This window comes from Clytia hemisphaerica, unplaced genomic scaffold, assembly GCF_902728285.1.
Source record: "Clytia hemisphaerica strain Z4C2 unplaced genomic scaffold, Clytia hemisphaerica genome assembly, whole genome shotgun sequence".
Lineage (NCBI taxonomy): Eukaryota > Metazoa > Cnidaria > Hydrozoa > Leptothecata > Clytiidae > Clytia > Clytia hemisphaerica.
In genome coordinates, this window is record NW_027103627.1 from 610,593 (window position 1) to 624,965 (window position 14,373).

Sequence of the window (14,373 nt, forward strand, 5' to 3'; positions counted from 1 at the left end):
ATCGATGGACTGTCAATATCAAAGATATTATAGATAAATTCATCAGAAAATTTTTCTGTAAAAAGACCCGATATCTACGGAAATTTCAGAATTCATTGCCGTACTACGGTACGTTATACATGAGATACACACTGGTACAGAGTACCAGAAACTATTGGAATGATAAATCTGTGTTTAACTTTCCATTTGCCTATGGCTTAGATTAGGGGTAGAAACCAATCAGGTAGTCGGACGGCTGAGAAGTAAGTGTGAGCTGGTAGATATAAGTTTGGCATAAATTTATGGCTAATCCTCGAATAGTAAGTTTTGGGGAAAATTTGTCCCAACCGAAGGTGATGTGGGTTGTTTTTAATACAGAAGTAATTAGTTTTCCGCTTTTAAATGCTTGCTACACGTGGTTTCCTTCAGTCATATGCCTACCTTTTGGATATACATATACAGGCTTTTTACTTTATTCAGTTACGTTTAGCCAATACTATTTAACTAATTTATAAACCGACCGAATGACATTGTTTTCGCTTTTGAGAAAATTACAGTAACTCTTCATACAATTTATTTATTAATTTTAGAAATTCAGTCTCCTTTCTTCGTATCTGGAAAATTGTACTAATATCTATGTTGGAACCCTACCACTTTTCTTCTAGCCTAATTTTATTGAGAGAATCGTCTCTCCTGCTAGTATGTAGATAAAAAAGAAGAAATTTGAACTGGTTTATTTGTTTCTAAAATCCCACGAACTTTTTATAGTTTAAAGCATAGTTTTTACAAAACTTGCTTTTTTAAAATGTACAGGCGAAGGCAAGAATGATCTTGTGTGGCTTTGAGTATCTTTTAAGCACGTTTAAGCACTCGAATCATTATTAGAAGCCTTGGCATCTTTTGCATCGACTAATCTGTAAGTGAATCGGAAGGTGATACGGAATTAGTAATACGGTCAGGTGAAATTCTATCAAAAAAGATTTCTAGGAACAGCTTCGGCAAGTTTTGTTTGAGACTTTCGAAGAAAAAATTTTCTTTGAAAGTGAAAATCGTAAGTAAAGAAGAAAAAGATGAAGAAGAAAACTAACTAACCGATATTTGTTTTTAGATTATAAAAACATTCAAGCTGTGTGGATAGAGTTGATATAATGGAGTACTGAGTACTGTCGTTAAGAAATTGCACGCAAGCCATCCAATATATAGTCGGGTCAATATATTTTAGTGATGACGATTTAATTTGATTTTCAATGACTCAAGATTTATTTCAAACAGTTCAGTTTCTTACAAAAAATACGAAATATTAATTAAGTTTTTCTTATCGGGGGTGTAAAAGATTTGTTTATTAAAGTGATCTCAAGACTCGAATCACTTCAAAAAACGGAAAAAGGGAATTCATAATTAATGTTCCCTTCTGATTGGTTTAAATGATAAATCACTTAGGAGTGAGAAAAAACTTTCGATACTTTGTAGTCTAATTTTAGGACGTCTTGAGAATAGGTTAATATTATCTTTTTTTAAAGAAACATATAACTTTTCACAACCAATTTCGATTTATCTTCGTTCTGGAGATACTGGATTGAACACCTTACGGAAAAGAGGTTTTCACAAAACAAGGTATGTTCAACAAATCAACGAATGAAAAATAGTCTTACAAGTATTTTTTCGTTTTAAAGACCATGTTCTTTTTAACCACATATCTATAATTATAAAAAACGTATAATTATAAAAATATTAGTCCCTTTTTATGTTTCATCTTGATTTTATTTAGTATTTTCAACACTTTCTCTCCTTGATATCAGATCTCTGATCTTCACCGTAAATACAATCTGTGCCGAAATATAATTGGCAATTTTGGGTATTTTAACGTTTTCTAGAATCTAAAGCTCGGGCGAGAATTGTACTTCAACTTTGTTCCAGTGAATTTCTCGACTTGGGAGGGATTAATTGGCTTCCAGGCTATGTTCTCAGCTATATTGGAACATTTTGAGCTTTTAGATCCTGAGATCCTAAGCTCTAATGTTAAAACTAGAGTTAAAACTCTACTTTCTAACCGTACTTTAAAGCACTTAAAATCACTTGCGGTTTTAAAGTTTTAAATGAATTCCTCTTTTGGGCCAAATTTTTCGGCGCTGATTGTAGCTGTCTTGAAGCAGAACTATCTATGTACAAGATCTATGATAGAGACTCAATCTAGTTTTACCAATTAGACAAACCAAACAGACTTCTTTGTTGGAGATATCAAGTTATTAATTTTTTATCTGAGGAAGGGCTGACCTTATTTATGATGATCCTTAGGATTGTTTCAAAGTAAACTACTATCTTGTGTATTTTCAAAGGAATTAAGGCGGATTTAAGGGGGAAATATCGAGGGAAGTACTCGAATGAAATCGAGTTCTAATGCTGCTGTAATGACTTTCGTTTCTCATTTTGTTTTGTCCAGATTTTGAAGATTCAAAATGCAAGGTTCACTACAATGGGTAAGTTCTGAGTTTTGAATTCGTTGAAATTGTAATCGATATAAAACTACACTTTGATAGTTAGTGGGGGGGGGCAACCCTTACTTTTTAGACAAAATTTAACGTCAATTTAACTTCAAAACAAAAGCCTATATTTCTTTATATGTTTGAGTACAAGAGTTGTTGTGTATATTGTTTCATGCTCTATCAGATGGTACCAGTCATTTCAGTTTAATTCGACAATCTCTTACCCATTTTTAGGGTTCGAAGTTTGCCTGTAACGTCATTTAGCCATAGCCTTTTTTTTTGCCATGCGCCTCCCCCCCCCTCAAAAAAGGTCTCGAAATCTTATCTACTTTCGAACTTATCACATGCGGTTGCGTCTCACGAAAGATTACGAATCCTACAGCGACCGTGGCATGAATGATAGAGCATCCAGCTACGGTGCGTGGGTTCGATCCCCAGCCGGGTCATATCAAAGATTCCCAAAATGGTACTTGATGCCTCTCTGCTTGATGCTCAGCAACTAAAGAGTCGGATTAAGAGTAAATGGAGAAATCCAGGGTAAGGAGTGGCGCCCTCCCCTACCTTCGGGTGGACAGCTACACGAAAAGGGAGCCTTCGGGTCACCCTTGACTGCGGTCGCAAACTTACTTACACAATTCTCTATATTTAAATAACTTATTTCAAAAGAAATGGAGGTTCGTAAAGAAAGGATCCTGTATAGTTGATATTAATTGTTTTAACAACGACTGAAAGCTTTATGAACAGCATTTTCACTCTTTATATAGCTGGAGATTGTTCTAGTCGGGATGAGATACCCGCCCAAACAAATGAAGGTTTTCTTTTGTTCAGAAATAACGACAATTTCAAAATTTGCTAAAAGGGATGGTATTCTTAACGCCAATCCCTATAACTCGAATATCTCCTTAACTCTAACAAGTTCCCTCAGTTAATAATGCCTTATAAACCTTTCTCCATAACTCGAAATTTCCATAATCCGAACAAATTTGTGTTTCCCGTGCGTGATCGATTCGTAGAGCCTCTACTGTAGTTCAATGTTTGTTTTAGGAGAAATTCCAGTTGGCTTACCTTCTCGTGGCTTTGTCATCCACCGCTGTACCACGTGTTACTGGCACTGCCCAACGAATAGAACGTAGGTGCTATTGACTGAGTTACAGTTGTTTTAAGACTCAAGTGTCGGTGTTTGCAAGTTCTTACATACCTCATTAGGAAAGAGACCGGGAAAGGTGGCCTAGATTTTAAAGGAGTGAAAAAATTTTTTCCCAGTCCACAATAGTTTTGACAGAAATTTTCGGACTAAAAGGTTTCCGGAACTCTCGTTGCTACCATTGGAAAGAACATAAAATTTTAAAGAAAACAGGTTGGTTTTGGGGTGCCCCTTACCCCTGCGAAATTTTCAAGCTCTGAGATTGAAAGGGTCAAGCTCATTTTACTTTATACGAATGATCGACTTAAAATTCTGTAATGTTTTAAATGTTTTAAATTTTCTTCTTACTGAAGTGGATTGTACCAAGATTTATGAAGCTCAACGAATTGGTGTGCTAGAAGAAGATTGGAATCGCTCACCTGACCTAATAAATATAATAAACCAGCAGTTCGTGACGTTTGAACCTTTTGGTAAGCCATATAAAGTTTCTAATTTGTCTTCAATTTGTGTGTAAAAGTATATTTTCAACGGTTATTGTGTGCATAAGGGGTGAAGTGAAATTGGCAGCATAAATCTCTATATTGCTTACTTCCAGAGAAAATTTCCTATGCATATTTCTCTGCCGATTAGAAACGAAGACATGAAACAGTTTACATCCCTGTGTCACAGACCCATTGGGACTCCATCCCTACTGGAAAAATGTCTGAAAATTGCACTCCCAAACAATTTCCACTGGATTTTTTTAACTTTGGAGCAATAAAACTTCTATCCCCCTTGGGATTTCGATAGGGATTTTTATCCCTACTGAAAAAAAAAGTTCCATCGGGGCTGTGAGACAGGGGTGTCAGTATGCTTAAGTCGTTTATACATCGTTTCTTCTCATACATCTTTCGAAACTTAAATTCTAGGTTTAAAAACTGGTAGTGAAAAGAACTCTGGAATTTCCCTGATTTTCGTTGAAAGGGGCACTTCTTACACATAAAAAATGGTTATGTAAAACTGACGAGTCTTGATTGAGCTCTTTTAAGGAAAAATTGATCGAGATTGTCGAACAATTTATTCAGCTTTGGGAAACAATCGATCGTCAAATGAATGTTAATATCTTTCATATTTAGGTTGCAAGGGCAGGATCGTATCCGTCAAACCACCAAATTCGTCACTCAAACTCATAGGCAGTGAAGGCACAATTAAGGTAAACTAAATTTTATTACGATGTTAAAGCAAATATATATATAATAAACCAGCTGCGCTGGAAGCTCCGGCTTTAGAGATTAAAAGATGTGAAAGATGAGCTTGTTGAGTTAGTTGTGTTCGAACGTTGCCCACAAACTACTAATCAGAACAGATCAGAAAGCAAAGCAATAAATCTATTGCAGAGCGAGTATGAGAAATAATCTTAACGAATAAATAAACCAGCTGGAAGTTTAGCTCTTCTAAGTGATTACACATGCACTTTCTTGCTTAAATAACCAAGCCCATCCCCCGCCCACTCATCCTCAACTAAAAAGTTCAAAATTGGAGCTAAAGGAGATAAACATTTAGAAGTCAATATTTCCAAGTTCTTATAAATTTATTTATTTCTAAACTTGCCAATAGCGAAGCAATGATGCGCCGTTGATTTGATTGTCCGGATAAAATTTCGTTAATAGGATAAACTTTCGCGATGATTTAATTTCACGATTGGGCCTACCCGCGAAATTTAAAAATTTTGCAGGGACTTAATTTCGCGGGTGGCAATATTTTCACGATTTTGTGACTTAACTGTCAAATCGTGCATTTTGGTTGTTGAAATACACATTATTAGCACTTCTTTGAAGCCAGTAAACATTCAAAAAGTATTTGTTTGACAAATTTTGAGTTTTGTTTAGAAATATTTCGCGGATGACACCCAAATCCGCGAAATCAGCAAAATTTAATCCCCGCAAAAGTTTATCCCATTAAGCCACAGGTTTTTAGCTAAGCATTATTTTTTCTGCTGGGATAATACTTGGAGAAGAGTAGGATAAACCAAATAAAATGGTTCAATAGTGTGTATGTAATAAATAGTGTTATATTTGGAAAAAACACGTTTCACGTTTGAAAAATGTTCAAAAGGAACGGTCGCCCCAGCCAATGAAATTACGACAAAGTCCAAAAAATATCATTTTCAGTTATAACACTGTGAAAATTTCTCCGATCTTGTTCAAATTTACGCAGGAATCGTGTTTTAGTATCCTTTACTGAATTCTCATAGTGATATGTTTGTAAAAAATCTGTGTCGGGTTTGAAAAATCAAAAGGAACGGTCGCCAGCCGCGACGAAATTACGACAAAGTCCAAAAACGATCATTTTCAGCCATAATACTGTGAAAATTTCTCCGATCTTGTTCAAATTTACACAGGAATTGTGTTTTAGTATCCTTTACTGAATTCTCATAGTGATATGTTTGTAAAAGATCTGTGTCGAGTTTGAAAAATCAAAAGGAATGGTCGCCAGCCGCGACAAAATTACGACAAAGTCCAAAACGATCATTTTCAGCCATAATACTGTGAAAATTTCTCCGATCTTGTTCAAATTTACACAGGAATTGTGTTTTAGTATCCTTTACTGAATTCTCATAGTGATATGTTTGTAAAAAAATCTGTGTCGGGTTTGAAAAATCAAAAGGAACGGTCGCCAGCCGATGATGAATACGACAATAACAAAGTCCAAAACAGGATCATTTTCAGCCATACATAACACCACAAAAAATACTGTGTATCAATGGCTGTGTGTTTGAAAGTTTGATTGTCAAGTTTGAAAATCCAAAAGGGACAACCACCAATTATATCATCATGAAAAATGACCAAAAGTCCAAAATAATCATTTTTACAGCATAAAATCATGAAAAACACACGTATCTGAATTCAGTATACAGTAGCAGTACAACGTACAACGCACCATCAAACTTCTCATAAATCATGTCCAAAACATCATGAATAAGGATGAAAATGATCAATTTTTCACTGAGATTTGCCAGTATTCACAGCTCACCAGTCCACGACCTTTCGATAGCCATCTTTTTCTAAATACTTTTCGGCCAATCAAATCACAGTATTATCGGAATCAGTGATCCGTTTTTGTTAAATCGGAATAGATCATCGGATTAGATAAACAGACAAAAAATGTCTTGACGATTGTCGGAAGAGAGAATTAAAGGCTCCTAGGCCGGAGCAAAAAGCAGATTAAAAATATCAATTTCAGCTTAACCCTATTCGTACTAGGGGGGGGGGCTCTTTCTGTTCGGAGGTCAAACTATTGGTAATAGTTCATGAAATAATAGAGCTTTTGCCGTGAAATTTTCTGTAAATTCCCAACTTTTATTTAGCTTCAAAATAAAAAAAAAATTTGACACCTAAATATTTTCACACCTTGAGCATGATGACATTTCTGACAGTAAGGTGTCACAAAAATTGACACTTTTCTAATACAAATTTATTTTTGATGTCAAATATATCATTTAAACCGTAGTTTAATGAATATTTAGGATAAAATAAGCATTTTAAACTCAGACAACTTTTTTCTAAAGCCTTTGTTAGAATACAAAAGCTATTTATAAGAACAAAGGAAATTTTCGGTTTTTGCTCACTTTGGGCATGATGAGTGACGTCATCAAAAAAAAATTTTGTCAAAAGTTACCTTACGTGACAAGGATCTTGTGTGCCAAATTTCATCAAAAAAGACCCACTAGATCAAAAGTTAAGGGGTGGTACAGGAAAAGCCCCCCCCCCCCCTAGTTCTGAACCGCCCCTAAAAGCCTAGTATGAATAGGGTTAAACCCAGTAGATGATAACGTTTGAGTTTATGATAGATAATGCCGTCGAACGTCGGTTTTGCGGTTTTAATTTCTAATAAACACCGGCTAATCAACCCTCCGAGCTTTTCATCTTCTTGAATTATTTGATATTCATTTAATAATTTATTTTTTTAGGGAACTTACAATTTTAAAGATGGAAAACTTTCTGTGGGTGACGTACTTATCTTCGATGTTGGAGATAACCTAGCACCTGTGAATAACGGAATAGAAACGATTGTTACACCAGGACAAGGATTGAAACCAATGCCTGATGCTAATGTTGGTGTTATTCCACTACCACCACTATTCAGCAATCGTTCTGTTAAGATAGAGCTAATGGTGCAAGTCGGTATGTTTTTATTTTCAAATTTTTATAGGATTTTTATTACTCAAATCTTTCAATTGCCATTGCCATAAAAGATTTATAAAAATTTGTCTCAAAAAATCAGCGGAGGCAAGAAAGGGGACAAGCTGGAGTTTTTACAAACTCTTATTTGATTTGGTTGGTCGTTAACCAGTAATAAAACAATTTTGTTACTTTTTCTAAAGAACGCGTCATCTCTATCACTTCAAATGACCAATTAGTGAAGTATCTTGTAAAAACTCCAGCTCATCCCCAAGAAAGGCTGAAATCGAATCAATTTTTCAATCTGTTCTGCTCTAATAACCATTTTCACACCTGTGGTACTCTGATTTCACAACATTCAATTTTCACAACACAATTTTTTCCAAAACGGTATTCATTCAATCAACAGGTACCACCGATTGACTATAAATGAATTCTAATTAAAAATATTTAAACTACAGGTTACAATTGTACAGCATGGACAAATGATACCTTCTGCTACCCACCCCAAATTGGCAGTAACGTTGGAGTCACAATTTCTAACAGAACTTGCACAAGGGTGGTCGACACCTTCAACAACACAGTGCAAGTGCAGACAACGCCCTGCAACGCCAGTTTTGGTAGGCTATGAATAGTTTTATACGAACACACCTTTCTCATTATATATGTTTAGATTTACCATTTACTTGGAGTATACCTTTTGTGATCTAACGTAAGTAAGCTCCTATTTGGGGAAATGACTATACACCTTTTCAACCGTAGCTGCCAATTGCCAATTATGTTTTTTGTTTCAATAAAAAGAGGCTTAAGGTGAGGTCACGGGGTTATTTTTGTGCGATTTTCAGCAAACACTCATAAAGATTAATTTTTCAGGCATCAACAACACATCCCGTGGGTAGGCAAAGATAGTAATTCCCGGGCTTCTATTTTTTCAATACCTTAAACAAATCTTGCGAGAAGGAATTTTCGCGTAACAAATTCTTGCGAAGCACAAATATTTTCAGAATTTCAGAATTTAAAATATTGTGAACAAAAAATTCTCCCAACCGCAAAATTAAATTCCGCGAAACTTTCGAATTTTGAGCTTTGAACCGCGAAATTAAATTGAGCGAAAATGTCTTCCAGCGAAGATTTCTTCCCTAAATGTAATATTTGATTCCATATTTTCAATGTAGAATGGAAGTCATGGTCTGATTGGTCGAAATGTGAGCCAATCAACGCCACCGAATCATTATACGGCAATGGAACGAAATACCGAGAAAATGAAGATTGTGAAGATGGAAACGGTGAAAGAGTTGACGATTACTGGTGTGGTGGATCTGAAACCATTTATCATTTAAGATCTTGTTATGTTTTTAACGAGAGTAAGTCCGACTATTCATAGACTATTCATCTAAAAAGAACGGCAAATAACTATTAAAAAGCGACAAAAAGAACGACAAACCCTAACTATCAAAGAATGTCATATTTGGCCGTCCCAAACCCCGACCTTGGTCAGTGACTACCACCCCTACATATTCATTACTTATTGTATATAACGCTATTTAACGACTAGCGGTTTAAAGAATGATAAATTACGCATGCGTATAAGTCTTATTTGGGTGACCTGGAAACATTAGATGAACTAACTATTATGAGGTACAGAAAGTGTTCCCGATTTGGTCAGACTATTTTAAAAAATATACCTTGCTTGGAGAAATTGCAAAAATGAAATCTTTTGGTGCATCGGGAAATTTATTTGACGAGATAAGACTTTTTTGTAGCATTATTATTTTAGAAGTATTTGAATGCACCTACTATCAATATTCTCTACAAGGACTTCAGTTTGAGGAAGTATGAAATGATGACTGATTAACTGTGCAATGAAAATATGAAACTCTCTATAGCCTGATGTTTGTTCGATATTCGAATGTTATTGGTAAAAAATCTGTTGTTTTACTTTTTGTTTTGTTTTGATTTTTTGATTGCTGATTGTTTGACGGACTTTTGTTTAGGTTTTTGTGAGCTGTGATTGGCTAGAAAACTAATCAACATGACGTGTTAAATGATGATTAGTCGACTCATTCGAACGGGTCATACATGGCGTGAATAATCTTTAGAATTTTCTTTGTGATTGAGATGAGATGAGGTAAAAGTTTGGGAAGACTTTAGAAGAATTTCTGCAAAGGTTTGGTCATGTTGGGTTTGGTTATCTTGTGTAAAATCAAGGAGACGAGTTTTTACATGCTCTTTTTTTATTACTTCAAATGACCATTATTATTAAAGTATCTTAAAAACTCCATCTCATGGAAAATAAGAAAATGTAGTAGGTTGGTAGATACTTTTTTTTTCTTTACCTCGCATCATTATAGTTCGAGTTGGAAATTTCATGCTAAAGTCGGGAAAATAGCGCATTTAAAACATAAATTCCCTATTTGAGATGAAAATTAAATGTGTTCTTCCAACAGAATTCTGTGAGGTTTTTTTTGAAAAAATCTTTCCTAAAGAGACATAAAAGTAGTAAAATGTAAACATTGCGCGAACCACGTGTCATTAAAGAGAACAATTAAAATTTGTTTTGATTTTGCATGCCCGCTGCATACGGTTTGTTTACAAATTTCGTCAGTACTTTTATGTCCCTTTAACAAAAGTCCTTTCGTTTATGTCATACCAGGTGAATACAAGTACAGTGATTACACGTGGTCGGAAATGTCAGAATGTCAAATTTACAGACCAGAATTACAAGGAGTTACAGAAACCAATGAACAGTGTGGAAATGGATTTCAATATTCCAATCAAACATATTGTACTATGGGTGAATACCAGGAGTATCCACCACAGAACCAAAGTCTTTGTCCACCCTCCGGCTATTTTATGAAGTTTTGTTACAAGCCTTGTAAAGGTATGGTATTATTCTATTCATGTTGTTTTCCCATGTTTGATTTTCCTAGTCCTGAGGGGAAAGTCTTAGTGGGTTTTAGATTTCTATATTCACTTTTTAACTTCGCAGTCGGATTATTAGTTGGGTGTTTAAGATAAAAACGGCAATTATTGCATTCGACACCCTCGCAAATAGTAGACCCACTTTGTCTCGCCTACTTTTGTTTTCAATTGGTTTCTGTCAGAATGCAGAATAGCAAAATCGAGTCATATGTAAACAAACTTACAACGGGGGTTCTGTTTTCTCCTTCTAGCTGTGTTTCGGCATCGATGCGGGATCTTTTTACATATCATTTCAGAACTTTTCAAGTTTTTGAGCAATGAAAAATTTAAAAAATCACTTTTAAAGATCCGAAAAACCTTTCCCTCAATATGATTTTACATTTTTCAAAGACCTCTGACATCTTTGCCCTTTTATTTCTGCTGAATAGACATTTCATCGTTAAAAAAATTGCCGTTTTCGGCAATGAGTGAATGAGTAGCTTAGATTGGGTAATTTATTCTAGGCCATAAATTACTGGGAGATGAGAGACGCTCCACTTCAGCATTTGACCTCACAGGTCTAGCGCAAAACAGCAACGGGGTTGGGATAATCCTGCCTCACGTTCTGCTCCACCGGCAGACACCAGATGAATATACTTACTAACTTACTAATTTCGCGTTTATCTTCTCACCAAAGAAGTGACAATATTTTTTGCTAGGCAAATCAAATTTCTTGAAGATTGTTCGGCCATTGCCATCATGATTCCGGCCAAAGCTTTGACTGTCTTGGTTGAAACTAACTTTGTCACGTGTTGCGTATTTAGAAATGAAATAATTTCAAACCATAGATTTATAAAGCCCGAAGGGCTAGATGGCGTACTTTTGCTGAAAAGTGTGCCGTGGTTAGGTAGGAAATCCTACCTAGGTCACGTGGCATTACAATAGAATTTCATAGACTATGCTATAATCTAAGACGAATTCGAAAAATAAAGAATAACTTCAAACACGCAAATTAGCATTCGGGCGGAAATTTTGTTTGCGTGGGCGAAAAATAGTCGGAGGGGCTCAATGTCGTAAACAGAGACTCTATTTTCCGCCGCGCAACATATTACGTTTTATAATATACAACCATTTTCGGAACGTAATATACTAGAGAAACTAAATACAAGTCGGTATTGAAAAATATAAAATATACTATATACCGGAGCCTGTCCCGGCATGGATCTTTTGGATTTAAATAAAATTCTACTAGAATTATGGATTATGAAAGAAAGAAAGAAAAAATTTAAATTTCATCTTGAGGGAGTCGTACTCTACCTCTCGATCCACGGATGCATCTCACTGTAGATCTAACTAGCGAGAAGCATATGATAGTTCTAATGCTGTTAGTAACTTTTGAGAAAGTTCTTTTGTCTGCTATCATTTCAGCTAGACGCTTGTAATATATAACGTACATTCACGTCCAATCGCCCCATTTGCCGCAAAAACAAGCGGAGAAAAATATCCATTTTCGGCTTGCAAAATGCGTTCACCATATTGTCTCTTATTTTCGCTTTCATTGGATGATAAGCAGTTCTCAATTTTTGAATTGCTGTACCTTCGAGCGAACGGGTTGAAAACCCTCACATCAAAAAATGCTCTTTGGCCAGCAGTCCAAAACCGGGGGGGCTTATATCCAGTCTCGCCTCGCGTGAGACATTTGCATGTCTTGGTAGATCTTCGTTATTAAGTTCGTTTAATAAGGGTTCAGTTCTTACATCTACGCATACTTCTCCTAGCAGTTTAGACGTAATGTCTCTAATATACAACTATGTTTTATCGTAATATCATAATATCACTAATATAACGTAATATCACTTATTTTTGCCTGTGATGGCTTAGAGCACGACATCTGGCCCTTTCGGGCTTTACCCTAAAATTAGCTTTGATCAAAATGTTTCGTTTTTAGAAATGAGATCATTCTACTCAAAAGCAATCTCTAATGATCAATTCGAGATTTACAAACCAAACACTGTAGAAGATTGGGAAGTGAGGAATTTCACTGAGAAGTTTTTTAAAGAAGAAGAAAAATCATCTCTTTGGGTTTTGATGAAGTTTCACCCGTATGACCCTGAAAATCTAAGGTTTTCAGGAAAAGAGTTGAAAGCATCCGGTATCGTGTCAAAGGAAATCGAATTACAGGTACTTGTTCTTTGAGAAATTTTATATTACTTTTCCGTTAAATTCATATTTGTTAATACTTCAATGGGATGAACTTTCGCGGGGATTAAATTTCGCGGATGGCCTATCTGCGAAATTCAAAAATTTCGCGGGTACTTAATTTCGCGGATGAGGCTTATCCAAATTTCCATTTGGAACTTGATTTCGCGGATTCGCAAAATTTAATCCCCGCGAAAGTTTGTACCATTAAAGTATTAAGTTAGTTTAGTTTTGAACTGATGATAGACATTTCTTTTAACTTTTAGATTTTCTTCAGCCGATTTATACATCTCCGTTCTTTCCAAATCGAATTTTCTGAAATCGAAAAATTAACGTACATTGATGCTACAACTTACGTAAGCACAGATTTAGTGACGTGGCGTAACATCACGCAGAAAGAGGTAAGGCCATAGTAAAAAGTCCGTAAAAATAACCTGAACTTTTATACAGTTGAATCTCGCTAATTCGAACTCGAATGGGGAATGTTAATTATTCAAAATACAGAGAGAGAGAGAGAGAGAGAGAGAGAGAGAGAGAGAGAGAGAATGTAATTCAAGAAGGTTTTTGAACAGAACTTTTGAACAGAATCTCAGTCCGAGTCTGTCCAAGTTCAGCTCTAGCTCCAAATGACCAATATTTCGTTCTTATTTGATCTTGGCTTTAATCGTAATTATAGGTATTTAGAGACGGAAAAGGACTCATCAATAACCCTACTGCTAAAGTTCATTTGCATTACGATCAAATTTAGCGTCTGAAGCAATGATTTTAAGTTAGCCGGTCAAAATATCCTATTAGGTTTGCTCTCCTATTTCGGGACAAGCTGGAGTTTTTACAAGCTCTTATTTGATTTGGTTGGTCGTTAACTAGTAATAAAACCATTTTGTTACTTTTTCTAAAGAACGTGTCATCTCTATCACTTCAAATGACCAATTATTGAAGTATCTTGTAAAAACTCCAGCTCATCCCCCTATTTCGAGTACTGAATCTCAAATCAAATCATAAATAAATGAAACGTGGAACCGCCCATTTTATAGTCGCATCGTCGTTCCCTATGTATTAATTTTTGAATTATTCGAATGATTTATCAAAAAATAATTTCTTTTTTAGAGAAAAGTAATAGCTCACCGGATTGAAAGCTTACGGATGATGAATGCTGTTCTGGAAGTTCATCAAACTATTATTGGTCTAAAGATGACCTTGGAATCGAATGCTACTACGCCGAGATTGAAAGCAACCTTGAATGAATTGTCTTATAATGGTATGTACACTCTGTTTGCCGAATGACGGAATTAAGTGCCATCCATCACTCTGCAGCTTCAAATTTTTTATTTTATTTTAAATGGACCAGGACCTACTCTAAAGTGTTGAAATTGTTGAATTATAACGTTCTTTTGCAAATTATAGTACTCAAAAGAGAATACACATAGCTTTGAATTATATTTCGATTTTGTGCCTGTTTAAAAGATAATGATTGGAATAACTTTTTGTGGCGATATCCCACTCACTT

General features: G+C 35.4%; 1 protein-coding gene across 1 annotated transcript in view; it reads left to right on the forward strand.

Annotated features, from left to right (window-relative positions):
- Positions 1–2,435: 2,435 nt before the first annotated feature.
- Positions 2,436–14,373, forward strand: part of LOC136802538 (uncharacterized) — a 29,125-nt gene continuing 17,187 nt past the window's right edge. The window contains exons 1-11 of the mRNA XM_067059273.1: positions 2,436–2,456; positions 3,507–3,591; positions 3,960–4,076; positions 4,722–4,798; positions 7,556–7,769; positions 8,228–8,386; positions 8,942–9,130; positions 10,420–10,647; positions 12,616–12,848; positions 13,133–13,267; positions 13,974–14,124. Coding sequence (XP_066915374.1) covers positions 2,436–2,456; positions 3,507–3,591; positions 3,960–4,076; positions 4,722–4,798; positions 7,556–7,769; positions 8,228–8,386; positions 8,942–9,130; positions 10,420–10,647; positions 12,616–12,848; positions 13,133–13,267; positions 13,974–14,124 — 1,609 coding nt within the window. The remainder of the gene's footprint in view (positions 2,457–3,506; positions 3,592–3,959; positions 4,077–4,721; positions 4,799–7,555; positions 7,770–8,227; positions 8,387–8,941; positions 9,131–10,419; positions 10,648–12,615; positions 12,849–13,132; positions 13,268–13,973; positions 14,125–14,373) is intronic.